The 14,440-nt window shown below is 35.8% G+C and overlaps 1 protein-coding gene across 1 annotated transcript; it reads right to left on the reverse strand.

Moving 5' to 3' along the window:
- Positions 1-495: 495 nt before the first annotated feature.
- LOC110378233 (ionotropic receptor 75a) lies at positions 496-10,756 on the reverse strand. Its single transcript, XM_064041497.1, has 14 exons — positions 10,609-10,756; positions 9,740-9,915; positions 8,270-8,459; positions 6,289-6,473; positions 5,886-6,013; positions 5,693-5,750; positions 5,216-5,328; positions 4,039-4,247; positions 3,913-3,957; positions 2,889-3,073; positions 2,377-2,512; positions 1,178-1,340; positions 605-781; positions 496-535 (listed from the first exon to the last, which is right to left on the reverse strand). Exons 1-14 carry the CDS (start codon positions 10,754-10,756, stop codon positions 496-498), a joined length of 1,953 nt encoding a protein of 650 aa, XP_063897567.1.
- Positions 10,757-14,440: the final 3,684 nt, after the last annotated feature.

Genomic DNA, 14,440 nt, shown 5'->3' on the forward strand with positions numbered 1-14,440 from the left:
TTTAATAGATCGTTTATAATCCGTGGCAGAATGCCAGGTTGTTGATTGAAAATCGGCTCTTCGATGGCTGAAAACTTGTATTTTCAGTTTTTGATGTAAAAATTGGGGTGCAGTGCCAAAGTGTGGTATTGAAATAGATGATGCGGAAAATAAAGCGCTTTGTAGTATTTTTGTTTTGTTAATGATAGGTCTTGAACGATTTGGCTGGTGAGGTCAAATAGAAAACTCAAATAAAATAAAAACTACAAGAGAAAGATTGGGCGACGATGACAACATGATTCTGGGCTGTCCAAGTGACCATATCTCTCTCTCAGTGATAATCGCAAGTCTTCTTAAGAGTAAATAAAAAAACAGTTTAAGTAATGAACTTTATTTTGTGTAAAGTGCGATATAAATATTCCATTACATAATCTATTTTGTAAGGGATAATAATATGTGACAGTTCAACTACTGCTAGACATTTTGTTCTTGTCAACAAAACAACAAAAATTATGTCTACTTCACAAGATTTTCATGTTTCATTTTGAACACTAATCTGTAACAAAAACACCTTTTGATCGAACTTCCAAAACATTATCAATCTTTCTTCAGAAGAGTACCCTACCTCTCAATAAGCATAATAACAGTAGCCAGCATGTACCCTCCCAGGAGGAGTATGAAAGCTGGTGCTGCTCCTCCCAAAGCCAGGGCTCGAGGAGAACTGCCCTCACATTTAACTTCAAACGATGATCTGCGGATCTGTATGCAGGAGACTATGCCCTGCTCTGATAGACGCATCAGACTGGAAGAGAGTTAAATATCATGGTTATGAATACCGATGAAAAATATTAAGTGTGAGTCACATTGATGTTAGTTAATCTTATGCCTCATCAGAAGTGACCTTGGAGGGAGCTTGGTTTCTATTCTCGTATTTTCTATCGACTTTGGCTTATATTTGATATCCAAACGGATAACAAAAGAAATGTATCCTCGGATGCATAATAAAATTACGTCCATGTAGCACTGGCTTTACATGATGAGGACTTGACAAGACTTCAGATACCGACATGGTCATGCAATTTTTTAATATGAATTCTTCTGGATATGAAGTGGCCGAAACTGCTATAAAAAGGTCTACTTTAGCAAAAAAAGCTAACATTATAGTATATTGTCGCTAGTATTTATATGGAGTTTATACCTCCAAGTCATAAACTCCTTATAAGGGCTATGTTTCTGCAGACACGGATGCAGCAAGGTCTTCTCCATTGACTGCAAGGAGCCCAGCTCACACAGCTCGCTTTGTGAAAACGTTCGTGATATCAATGCGTTAGCGCTGTTCACTTCTGTGTGATAAGCGTAGCCTGCAAAAAAGATATGATGACAAGCATCTTCATTGATGATAAACAGTGCTTTCATTTAAACTGTTTCATAGGGCAATATCACTACTATAAAATAAAATCCTCTGCTACGTCTGTCCTTCGGTCTTTTCGTGATTAACTCAAAACCATTGCACGGATTTACCTACGGTTTTCATAATCATATAGAGTAGTTTGTGAGAAAGGTTAAGGAGTTTATAGGACTGATTGAATAATGACGTAATGCTGCATGAGACTGTTACAAAACTTAGAGAATGTTGCCTTAGAAAATATTACGGTTTTTATTGTACGGGACAAAAAGTACTACAGAAATGAGACATCTTCATTTATCTAGTAAGACCCGAAAGGTTTTGATGTCTATCGAACTTTTTGTGCTCACAAATTGATAAACGTAACCTCAATAGCTGCTCAGAAGCTGAAGATTGATAAAAGAAACAATTCAATGCCAACGTTCTTATAGAAAACTAATATCGAAAATTCGTTCAATGTCTTTCATACAAAGCTTTCGTACAAACCTAATACCTACCATAGAAAAACGATCCCGGTCGTAGTAAATTACACCAATTTATAACGGAAACTCCAATTTCGGATCCCCATGTACAAAAACGTACCCCTATCTGACTGAGTTGTGGGAACATCTATCCTGGCAGTCTTTTAGATCCAGTTATTATTTTAGACATAGTTTCAACGCTATATCTTCCTACGATAAGATAGAGGTGTTACCTACAGTTTCGCCACCGTCCCTGTGGACTACTCCCAATAGTAGTCCGCCTGGGCCTTTCATCTCTATGGGTTCAGTTATTTTAACATGATTGCGTAACTCACAAACTGAGTTTCTTCTGCAGTTATGATATAAGGAAGGATTTCAACCATGTGTACAGACACAGTTAAAAATGCATGTGTTCCAATTTCAGAACAAACAAAAATGAGGACATAATATTCGACCAGTTCCGACTCCCTAAAAGTACGAAACATCGAGTGTATCGAAAGAGTCCCTTTTCTAAGACGGGAATATACTAACCTCCTTTTTGCACCATTTTGATCCCTTGAACCAAAGGCTCTAGTAGAGGAGCATTTTTCTTTTTATTGAACACTTTCTTTTGACGCAGTTCATCTTCAATGGGCGCGTTCCTTTTGTTAAAGTAGTATGATGGCGACTGAAAGTTTACGGGATTTGCGGCTGAATTATTTAATGGATGCTTTGTGTGAGATATTTTGAAAGTTCGGTTGGAACGATTAGAAGTAGAATGTTGATTTATTGGACGTATCATTGGTAAATGTTATTTGTGCTATCTGCAGCATTTGTAGTAAAGAATGATGATTACTACTAAAGATTTTTTTCATATTATTTTTTCTGAAAATGCTTGCCAAATTGAAGAGGTATGTACATATCAAAGCTGTCTTTCTTTATGAATCAAAACCACTTTCATGGTAATTTTCTTACTAATTTGGTATAAAAAATGCTCTGCAACACTTATTCAGAGTTCTGAAGGACCAGCGAAGATTCTTAATGTGAAATGACTTTACGCATACCTGTAACCAAGACCTGGTATATCCAATATCCTCATAGATGAGCTCCAGTGGACTTTCCAGGAGTTCCTTTAAGGAGTTGATGGAAGGTGGAGGACCGTTCAGCAGCCAGCTCACCACGGAACTGGTGTAGTAGTTGTAAAGCAGTACGCACGAGAGACCGGTCACCAGGATTGTCACCTTACGAGCTGATGGTGGAAAATTAGAAAGACGTAATGATGAAAACGTAACTAGTTGTGATGTAGATGATGATGATGGAATGGAAGAAGAGTGAAGAATCAAGATATCAAAATAGTGAATTTATAAGGAGCTTAATAATTATTATTCTGAAGATGAAATAAGAAAAGCCTTATGTTATAGACATGGTTTCCAAGTAGCGTTAAAAACGGACTATTTTGAGGACTTATTCTAGAGCCTTAAGCTAAGCAATCTTACTTATAAATACGAGACCAACAATGGTAATAACATTGAACGGAATAAAAAGCAATGGCGCAGATACCTTCCAAATACTAAAGTTATTCTAGAACCATCAACTAGAGCAGAAAACGTTTGTTCAAATTCTAATTTTGGAAACTGACATGAATCACGATTAAAATTAACTTTAATAACTTTGCTCGATCGAGTTTCTTTGTTCCCGATATCAAAGAAACTGATTCGAATACCCTTCGATGTTATTAATGGATCGCTTTTGGAAGTTATATAAGTATCTGAAAGTGTTTTACTGGAAACTTATTTTTCATCGAATTGTCATTTGTCTTTGATTGTTTTGTTCAGTGCCAAATATATTTTCCAAATTCCAATCATATAAAAATGGTCAGAATACACGACGCGTTTTGCAGTGTCGCGGCATCGCACCGACATCCTTCATACAATATTTTATATCACGCCTCTCAAAGCATTGGGATGTGGCGTCGTGTCGCGCAATCGGCAAATGCGTCGTGTGACCTCACCGTACTAATAGACAAACATACAATATAGATAATACATATACACACAAGTCTTTAAGAATCATTTTTGATTCTCTTACCTGTAGAAATTCTCTTTGTACCACTATCATCGATGTCTTGGAAGACTGAAAAAAAGAACATCAATACATTCATTTGTTTTAAAACCCCTCATTAGAAATTGGAACCTCTATCAAAATTACACATACATTGCTGACATAAAGAAGCGACCACAGAAAACACGGCATACTGAACTGACGATGGACGTTGTTCTAACAATGCTGACAGTAGTAGGAGACCAGCGCATAGTGTGGAGACACCAATGACACTCCACCATGCTGTGGTACTGAGTGGTCTTAGGAATTGGTTCTCGAACTTTCCAGGACCCATTGTTGGTATACGGTAGTAATATCGTGTTCTGGAAGAAAATTTTGTGGTAAGAGATACTAACAAAACTAACGTGTTGAATAAACTTTGGCATCTAGTGGGAGAAATAGAGACTTCTAACGGTACTTAATTAGAATAAATAGACCAGGCATATGACGTAACTTGTATTATGAAGAAAAAAAGTAATGAGTGACAGAATGACTGAAAGCCCAGATAAATTAAATACGACAATAGAATAGTTTAACATAAGCCAAAGCAGGTAGCCCAGATTTCATGAGCTTTCTCAAAATAATCGAGATTCTAACTCTAATTAAAGCATTCGATATTCATGAGCGATCCCAATTTGTTTACTTTTTGTAAATACGACATTGATAAAGAAAAAGTCGGCAAAAAATTATAATGGGAAAAATACGAAAAGCATAGATTTACAAAGAGCGATTTTACATAATATAATGGATGTGAATTTTAATTCAACAACCGGAATTGTATTTGCATTTCAGAGTCTGATAATTCTTTTAGGTTGGGCTCTTTTGTTTACGCTATCTGCGTTATATATACGAAGAATAATATAATATAAATAGGTTCTATAATTTCTCTGGACGACATAGGAATAAAAATCCATATGTTCTCCAGAGTATTGTATAATTTTAATGCTGACTAGCAAGCGCAGCGTAGGACGTCCACCAACAAGGTGGACAGACGACCTTATAAAGGTTGCCGGAAGATGCTGGATGCAGGTCGCCTCCAACAGGTATCTGTGGAGATCTAAGTAGAAGGCCTGTGTTCAGCAGTGGACGTCCTATGGCTGAGATGATGATGATGAGGATGATGAATCATGAATGATGAAATTAATGGCATTGGTTTCACCCGCACCACGAGGGAATGCTTTCCGCACTAGAAGTAGCATAAGAAGCCGGATAGAAAGACAGAGTGCTAAGTCATACCAGAAATGAACTCCTGCATAATTGGGAAAGGGCTAGGCAGATAATATTAACTTACTCAATAGATGTTAGAGGTGGATTTATCACGTCGATTCTCTCGTAGACTGTGGACAGACCACGTATGACCGGTGACACATCCTGTTCTCGAAAGTATAAAGAGGTGGAAACTACCTGTAAAATTGAGCAACAAGTACGTGAATTCGAGCCTTTTACTTTTTAGTGGAATTAGCACCAAATGTGAAGTTAATATACGAGAAGCCGGAAATCGATCTCAGTGGTGTGCACTTGGAGAGGCTTATGTCCAGCAGTGGACTGCGATAGGCTGATGATGATGATGACGATACGAGCAGATTTAATAAGGTGTAATTTTCCTCAAATAACTTTGCTTGTTTGACATGCTTACTAATTTGCGTACGTTTTGACTATCGTGATGACTAGTAACCAAGTTCGAAGCGGCGATGTAATTTTGACGAGATCTGCACTTACTTTCAAGTAGTGTAAGCAAAAGTTTAAACAATGTAATGCAAAAAGATACCTTTGAGCTGTTCTTTTCATAGCTTCCAATCCATCTATCGGTAATTGTGGAAACATATCTGTAAATTAAATATTATCATTCTTGAGGCTATCCAAGGTACTTTCAGAATCTATAGATAATTCAGCCATGTTTCTTTCAGACGGCCTAGCTTTTTCTCTTGACTTTACCCAACAATTGCGATGAGTCCATTTACCTGATATTATGTATTTTGGCAACTATGTATAATATGTCTGTAGGCGTTTGAGTAATCATTGCCACTCCAGGAACTGGTTCCGGACCCGTTAGCGATTCCAGATCGAAGTTCTTTGAGGCTCTTTGAACCTGGGAAGAAAAATAAGTATTTTCTTGAACAGTGGATTTTAATGAATTGGAAAGCTCACGACAGTAATGATTATGGATAAAATTAGTTCAAGGACTTTTGCGCTTTAACTTTTGTAGTACAATGAACAGTGTGCAATATTATATTTTTATATTATTATTTTATATGTGAATTCATACAGTAATTTTTGAGTTTGTCACATACAGAGATGTACAGAGGACATAGTTTTCTACAATTTATTGTTAAATTTTCCAATGATGTGAGATACTATACTTACAACCAAAATCATCCTCATAGATATATTCTGGAAATCCCACCGTCGATAATATTTGTATCCATTTAGATTAATATTCAAATTAAATCCGTTTTCATGAGTCCAGACACCAATTTCGTTTACAATCAAATTACCACCTTGAATTTTGCCATAGTTGTAAACTTCGTATAGATTGTAACTGGTGTTACCTTAAAAATAAATAGTGATTCCGTTTTTGGCCCTGTTAGGTCACAAACGTCTCGGCTTGAAATAATAAGGAAATTATATACTTAAAAACAAAAACTCCTTTGGCCAATTAATTCAGCTACAATTTAAGCCTAATTTATTTTCAAGTCGGGTAATTGATGAAGTCTGTAATAAGTTTCTACATTTTTAAATTAACTGCTCGTTCTCTATTAACCAGTTATGCCAGGCATGTGTTTTTGCGTAATTCCTTAAAAACATTTATTAATTCGAAAGTGGTCCCATTTTATTTCATTAGCAGCATTATTAATATTATATTTAATTATAGGACTAGCAAAAATAATTCATGTCTATTTTGGGAAAATACCTAAGTCTCTTATTACCCAAAACTTATTAGCTATCAAATATCCTCTTTATGTACGTAAGTAAGCGTGAAGATATTATATTGATAAGATCTTAAGTCCTACTTTCACACATCGTCAATCTATTTCTTAGATAAAACCCTTAAGGTCTCGTAATGAACCTTTTTCTTTCAGTAATTTATCTAATTCCCTTACTTTTATCTTTTTATCTTTAGTATGGATGGCTGGCAATTTAAGTGACTAAGCTATAAAGGGTCTATTGTCATCAATTTCGTAGAAAATTAAAGCAATTGTGACCTTTTTTGGTGGTTTAGTGCCAACAAAAAAACTATCGTTAGTATGTTAACATATGCTTTTTATTGGCATCGATCCCGTGATAATATTATCTGCTAGTCTATATATATTATGGTGTTATATCAACACACCAGAAAAGATAGTTAAAACTAGCCCTTTTCTGGGGTTTCAACGAGTTTTTAAGTGACCTGTTGTACACATTTGAAAAATAAATCAGTGTTTTTAGGGTTCCGTACCCAAAGGGTAAAACGGGACTCTATTGTTTTCGCTCCTCTGTCCGTCTGTCCGTCTGTCGCCAGGCTGTATCTCATGATCCGTGATAGTTAGAGAGTTGAAATTTTCACAGATGATGTATTTCTGTTGCCGCTATAATAACAAATACTGAAAACTAGAATGAAATAAATATTTTGGATGGCTCCCATACAACAAACGTGATTTTTTGCACATTTTTGCTCTGGTACGGAACGCTTCTTGCGCGAGTCCGACTCGCACTTGGCCGGTTTTTTTTTATTTTGCAACAGCTTGACGATCTCACAGACAGACAGCTACATTAATATTAATGCTTATAACAGACAGGATACTAACTATCCCTAGAAAAGGAAATAAGATTTGTTACTAGCATGAACAGGCTACATTGTAATTTCCCTTCCCTTTATAGCGGTGCATCCGCGGTTGCTTATATTAAGTGTGAGGATTTAGTTTCATAGTGTCACTGGTTTGAGTGGGTGGAAACAGAAATCTGCAGTTCCGGGCTTGAACATCCAGGTTGGGATTATTGTCGTTTATCAAAGTCAAATTATTTATTGAACAGTTTATGTACACAGCTGATGAAATAAGAAGAAAATATCTCGATCAAGTACAAAGGCACAGCGTATTTCTTTAAAAACAATATTCCAGCAAAAAAAAAAACTAAAATATGTAATTGAGTTGCTTATTCCAAAAGTAGCTTCTTTAGAGAAGAATGGACCAGAAACACTTTTTAAATATCAGCACATTTGCTATTGAGGCATAATCATATTTTTAAATACATAGTTTGCCTTTTGCTTGTGTACTCTAACTCTGTTGTATCCTTCGGAGTACCTTATGCCGACTATAGATTCAGATGCCGCAATTTTTATCTTATTTTATTTTCAAAATAGCCTTACCATTCTCAGCAACCACAATATCAGCATCCACACTAATATTCAGGTTACTAAGTATATCAATCAGTGTTGTATTACGATCTTCGAAGAGAACATTCTCGGTATCAGTATTATTATATACTTCAAGTTTAGCTTCATCATCGTCAATAAGGAGCCATTTATGATGCGAGTCTAACCACATATTTTGGGATGCCTGGAAAATTAATAATTACTGAAAATAATGTTGCTCTGCGATTGGATATTGGACATGTAATATAATAAAAGGGTGTATAAAAAGAGGAAACTTTTTTGTGAAAATATATTTTTTTGTTTGTTTATACCCTAAAGATTCCGAGACGAAACTTAAATGATTTGAAATATGATTTTACTGTTGGAAGCTACACTCTCTTCGAGTAAAATAGTTTATATTTTATCCCGGAATGGGTAGTTGTTTCCAAAATTCAATACCTAGTCTAAAATTAATGGATGTAGGTTATAGAAATCCACGATACATAAGTATCTATACATAAATATATGGTTACTTCTATGAAAAGGACAGTTAGTTTTGGTGAAAGTAAAACCCTCGGAAGTAAAAATCTATTCCGTTACATGAGTGCACTTTGAAACTTTCCTAACAAAATGTTCAAACTATCGGTGGATAATCAATTAGAAGATAATCTCGGGGTCAGGATGGGAGTCACGTTCGGGATTTAGACGGTGGATAAAACTGGGTCGGTGTATCCATTACTTCATTATGCTGTGGTGCAAGAGGAATTTCAAATTTTTGAGTGCAGAAAATACATCAGAGTATTTAAGGACAATGGGCAAGTTATATGGGATTTGGTACACGGTCCAACAGTAACGTATGATTTATCATTAAAAAGGTATTAACGTGAAGAATAATAAAAACGATGATGCTTGCGTCAATTGGCTGTCCGATCCGAGTAACGATAAAAATTAAATCGACCTAGACATAAGTGCATGGTTTTAGTCGGCCGATATCTTCAGCGGGATAATAAATGAGTATGATGATGAATGGTAGTGCCCACATTACTACGATCAGGTACCAGACTGACTTTCAAACTGTCACCTAATCATAAGGCCAACAAATAGCCCACACTTTAGTCTACAGTCTACAGTGTGCTCTAAGACCTTCCCTCAAACATTTAGTAGGCCGATAGTTTGATTGGCTGGTTTTAATTATTGGGGATACGTACATTATGATCAGGAGTCAACCGACTAAACATGTATTAAACACACAAAATACAAAACGTGTTAATTATACTCACCTAGTAAAACAATAAAAAAAAAACACTAGGTATATCTAAAAAGCGGCGAAAACTCATCCTCATCGCTGTCAACTTTGAGCGTACTCAAGAGGCTGGTAGCATTACCTCGTTGGATGGCCATGCGGATCCTTTGTCCGAGGTAATAGCCATCTATGTAAATAACTATGTAAATATTGTATGATCAAATAAAGTAAATTATACTCACAAAATACAAAACATCTTCAGCCATCTCACAATTAGTATCAATAATGACTCCAAGACCATACGTTTTGCGACGCAAGCAATTTTCAACTCTATTGTAATTCACTTTAGAACGGATAATAGATGTTTCTGATGCGGCTATGTTTAATATTGATGCGGATTTTGAATATTGAAGCGCCCCTAGAAATAGACGTTTAATAATAGCGCTTTAACTAAAAAATAATTCAAGAACATTTATTGAAATTGGGACAATTAGGTAAGCACTTTTCATTGTCAATTGTCAAAGGTTTCAATGGGGCAGCACCTCCAAAGACTTTGATTTTGGCTTATTTCTGTTGCAATTTTATAATTACTGCCAAACACTGACATAATTAGTATTTATGCATTAGGCATTTAGTAGTTTTTACGTGAAAAAGTACGTTTTTAGGGTTCCGTACCCAAAGGGTAAAACGGGACCCTATTGTTTTCGCTCCTCTGTCCGTCCGTCCGTCCGTCCGTCTGTCCGTCTGTCACCAGGCTGTATCTCATGAACCGTGATAGTTAGAGAGTTGAAATTTTCACAGATGATGTATTTCTGTTACTGCTATAACAATAAATACTATATGAAAACCAGAATACAATAAATATTTTGGGGGGCTCCCATACAACAAACGTAATTTTTTGCTCATTTTCTAAATGGCGCGGAACCCTTCGTGTGCGATTCCGACTCGCACTTGGCCGGTTTTTTCCTAACAAAAGTTTACATAGGTTACTTAGCTTATACATCATCAGAATAACATAGGATGGGCAAATTTTTATCCACATGCGGGAGGTAGTTTACTGCGGATGTGAGTGAAATCACTGGTAAAGTACAAGAGGAGTTTAACAACTTACAAGTACTGTACTTTTCACATGTCAACAAACATACAAACTTAACATCTCTGTGTTTAAAATATTCAGTACCAAACTTCAGAGTATTTTGGTCTAAACCAAAAACTATATAAGGGAGTATTAACACTAATAATATTTGATACCAAATCATAATGTTTTGATTTCTACTTGAACCTATAATAAAAGTTAGTGGTTTGCTTGTTTACCTTTTTATACATATTTTTGCAAACCTACATAAGTATGGTCAAGAAAAAAAGCTGATGAAAAAAAGGAATTTCAAGTTAAATTTCATTTTACAAATCTTAAGTACTTATCTTTCAAGATAAAATCCTATGTAAAAGTAAAAACGTATATAAAAGAACATTAGTTAGGGGTCGAAGTATTCTTCGGCGCCCAGAAGATTGGCTGCTGCTGATTTAAATTTTTAATCTTTTACATAAACCATACAAAATTATATAATCAATTCAAATGATCTCAACAATAAACAAAAAAAAAAACAGTATGCACATAATTTGATTAAAACAACTCCTAGATTTATCTTCTATTCATTATTTTACTAACTACATGTTTAATGTTTTATTTTATAAAAGATAACAATCAGCTTTCCAATGAACGGACGCACCTATTCTTAACCAGAAAAATAAAACAAAGAATCGCGATCCAATTAATTTCTACGTTTGCGAAAGCTAATAAAAACAAATACCTACGTGTTCTTGGAAATACCCCGTTAATGGAATACCAAGCTAACAGAAAAAACCGGCCAAGTGCGAGTCGGACTCGTGCACGAAGGGTTCCGTAAATTACAGTTAAATCAACCTATCTCAAAAACTATAAGAGATACTTTGATCAAACCAAAAATCGTTGAAAGAGTTAATTAGCATGCATCACCTCTATTTTTTTTAGAATTTTATACCCCGTAGTTATAAAAATAGAGGGGGGGGGACATACTTTTTACGACTTTGAGAGCTGATATCTCAAAAACCGTTCACTTTAAGAAAAATGTTTTTTAGAAAACTTTATATCATTTTAAAAGACCTTTCCATTGATACCCCACACGGGTATGTACATCGAAAAAAAAAATTTCATCCCTCAGTTACATGTATGGGGGGCCCCACCCCCAATTCTTTTTTTTACTATTTAGTGTCATATTTTTGTAGCGGTTCATACAACACATATTCCCATCAAATTTCATCACTGTAGTACTTATAGTTTCCGAGTAAATCGGCTGTGACAGACGGACAGACGGACAGACGGACAGACGGACATGACGAAACTATAAGGGTTCCGTTTTTGCCATTTTGGCTACGGAACCCTAAAAAGTTTGTAAAAGAACTACACGGTTAAATTAATTATTTTAGCTGGTACTAATTGTTTTATGAAACTTCAATATAAATTAGATATTGTTAATCTCATGATGTATACCTACTAGCGGCTCTTTCTTATATTCTATCTATCTTTTGTTTTGATACCTAGAGATAGAATTTGACATAAGCCTCGTACTAGCTTTGTAAAATTCTAAAAGAATGGTTAAATAACTAAATACTGAGGCAGAATATTAGGAAAATAACCATAAGACAACAATAATTTTGAAGAACCTTTAGTTTTTATGTCAATCTGTTCATAATCTACAAACAGACATGTTACAATAACGTGAGCATGAAATGATTAACGTTTTACATATGACAAACGGCTGAGACTATTTAGATGGAATTGTGTTACTTTAATCCTGGTTACACACACACTGGCTTCTTCAGAACTTGTATGGCACTGAGGGAAATAGCTGCTTTCAGCACCAAGTTATCTAGATAGACTAGAAAAATAGTCAAACAGCGTTATTCTACATATATGTGATAAACGACTTCAGTATGCTCCTGACAGGTTCATAGTCGCCAAACTGTTCTGTAAGAAATATGATAGAGTATTGTCTATCCCTGTGCGGTACGGCCAATTTACATAGTGTTGTATTAAACATTAGGTATGTTTTAGAAGTTTAAGTGCAAAAAGCAATAAGGTTCGAAAATGTGAATATATTAAAAAAACAATTGTGTAAAAAATGGACACAAATAAATATTCAGTCCTATGGCGTCCACGGCCGATTTCGGCCATGGCGGCTGTTCTCATTTAAGGAGATCAGCCAGCTGCACGGGACATATTATAGTGCACAAGCATTTGCGATACAGGTGCACTCCCTATTCCTTCACTCTCATAGCCCAGTGGGACGGCAATCCGACACGACCGGAAAGATATCAGGGATTATTGGTTGAAATAAATGTAATTGAAAATTGGCTTTTTAAACCTGCAAACGATAATTGAGCATAAGCAAAAGTGGTCGCGATGATTGACAGTCATTCCTTTTCTGTATGAGAAGAGGCCTGTGCCATGCAGTACGAATATGGAGTCTAAAATCGAGCCTTTGATTTACGTATTATTTGGGACTGTGGGATGTAAACAGGATTAGAACCACCTCTGTTTATACGGATTTATCCAAACTTCATCTAAGATTTTATGAAGATTATATTCTAAGATCTAGTTTAACACAAGAAATTCCTCAGTGCTGAAACAGGAATATTCATGAAATCGATACAGGTCTCACCTATTCAAATTATTATGCTGGGCGGTCTTAATATCGGCTTACTGGCTTCGGGGGTGATCGTGATTATTCGGAAATATTCGGTTCAAACATAAACTGTACGGTAACTTAAGAGGACGAATTGGAAATTTTGGCGCCAAGGATGTCAATTTTTCTCAGTAAATACAAAACGGATCAAAATGCAACTTGGTTGAACGTTCTTGATATAAACCTTATTTTGTTAGACTTCAAAACATGATTAGGTAACTTTTATAACAGAGAAAAAATTATCAAACATACCTCTTTTTAAAAAGGTATGTTTGGTAAAGGCAAGTACCAATGCAACTTTTCTAAGTTTGTATGTACTTTCTAAGTATATCTTAGACACCAATGACTGTGTTTCGGATGGCACGTTAAACTGTAGGTCCCGGCTGTCATTGAACATCCTTGGCAGTCGTTACGGGTAGTCAGAAGCCAGTAAGTCTGACACCAGTCTAACCAAGGGGTATCGGGTTGCCCGGGTAACTGGGTTGAGGAGGTCAGATAGGCAGTCGCTTCTTGTAAAGCACTGGTACTCAGCTGAATCCGGTTAGACTGGAAGCCGACCCCAACATAGTTGGGAAAAGGCTCGGAGGATGATGATGATGACCTCTTTTTAAAAAGAGATTCACATATTATGGGCAAACGGGACCGATTTAAGCCTCTTAACTTTTTTAGTAGTTGAGTATATAATACATACTCTTTAAAATTGTGGAAGGAATTTTAATCAAATTATCATTTCTAAATAATAAAATTACAAAACCATTTTGTCGCTTACGACTTTTAGTTATAAGCTAGCGCGCGTATTGTTGTCCTCGCCCCGCTCAGACGCTCCGTCCCCTCTTGGCGCCTTAAATGCGCGTGCCGGTTATGGAATTATTGTTTACCAATTCGTCGCCTTAATCGCAAGATTCCACCTAAATTCTTCGCATGCATTTGTTTATGAACAAAACTTGTGTACGCGACGACGCGAGTCTACCGTTAGTATGTGTTCGCGCACGAAGGTTGCAATGTCTCGGACATTTTAGAAATGTTCGCACGCAATTTGTTATTCTATGCTGCAGGAAGTAAACAATAAGATTTTTTTTTTTTTTGGAAATATGTAGATTAAGTAGGATATGTAGAATATGTGTGTATAAATAAATAAATGGTAGGAAACGTCTACGTTTAACTTAAGTGTGAAGTGTGAAGTCTGAATGTATCTCTATATCAAGTCATTCAAGTCCA

Source organism: Helicoverpa armigera, chromosome 2 (genome assembly GCF_030705265.1).
Source record: "Helicoverpa armigera isolate CAAS_96S chromosome 2, ASM3070526v1, whole genome shotgun sequence".
Classification (NCBI taxonomy): domain Eukaryota; kingdom Metazoa; phylum Arthropoda; class Insecta; order Lepidoptera; family Noctuidae; genus Helicoverpa; species Helicoverpa armigera.

Coding starts and splice junctions, on each gene's coding strand:
- LOC110378233 (XM_064041497.1), bottom strand. CDS start 10,756: ATGATTTGGTATCAAATATTATTAGTGTTAATACTCCCTTATATAGTT. Junction 3,958..4,038: donor CGCTTCTTTATGTCAGCAAT/GTATGTGTAATT, acceptor TCTTTTTTTCAG/TCTTCCAAGACATCGATGAT. Junction 3,074..3,912: donor TACAAAGAGAATTTCTACAG/GTAAGAGAATCA, acceptor TTCCACCATCAG/CTCGTAAGGTGACAATCCTG.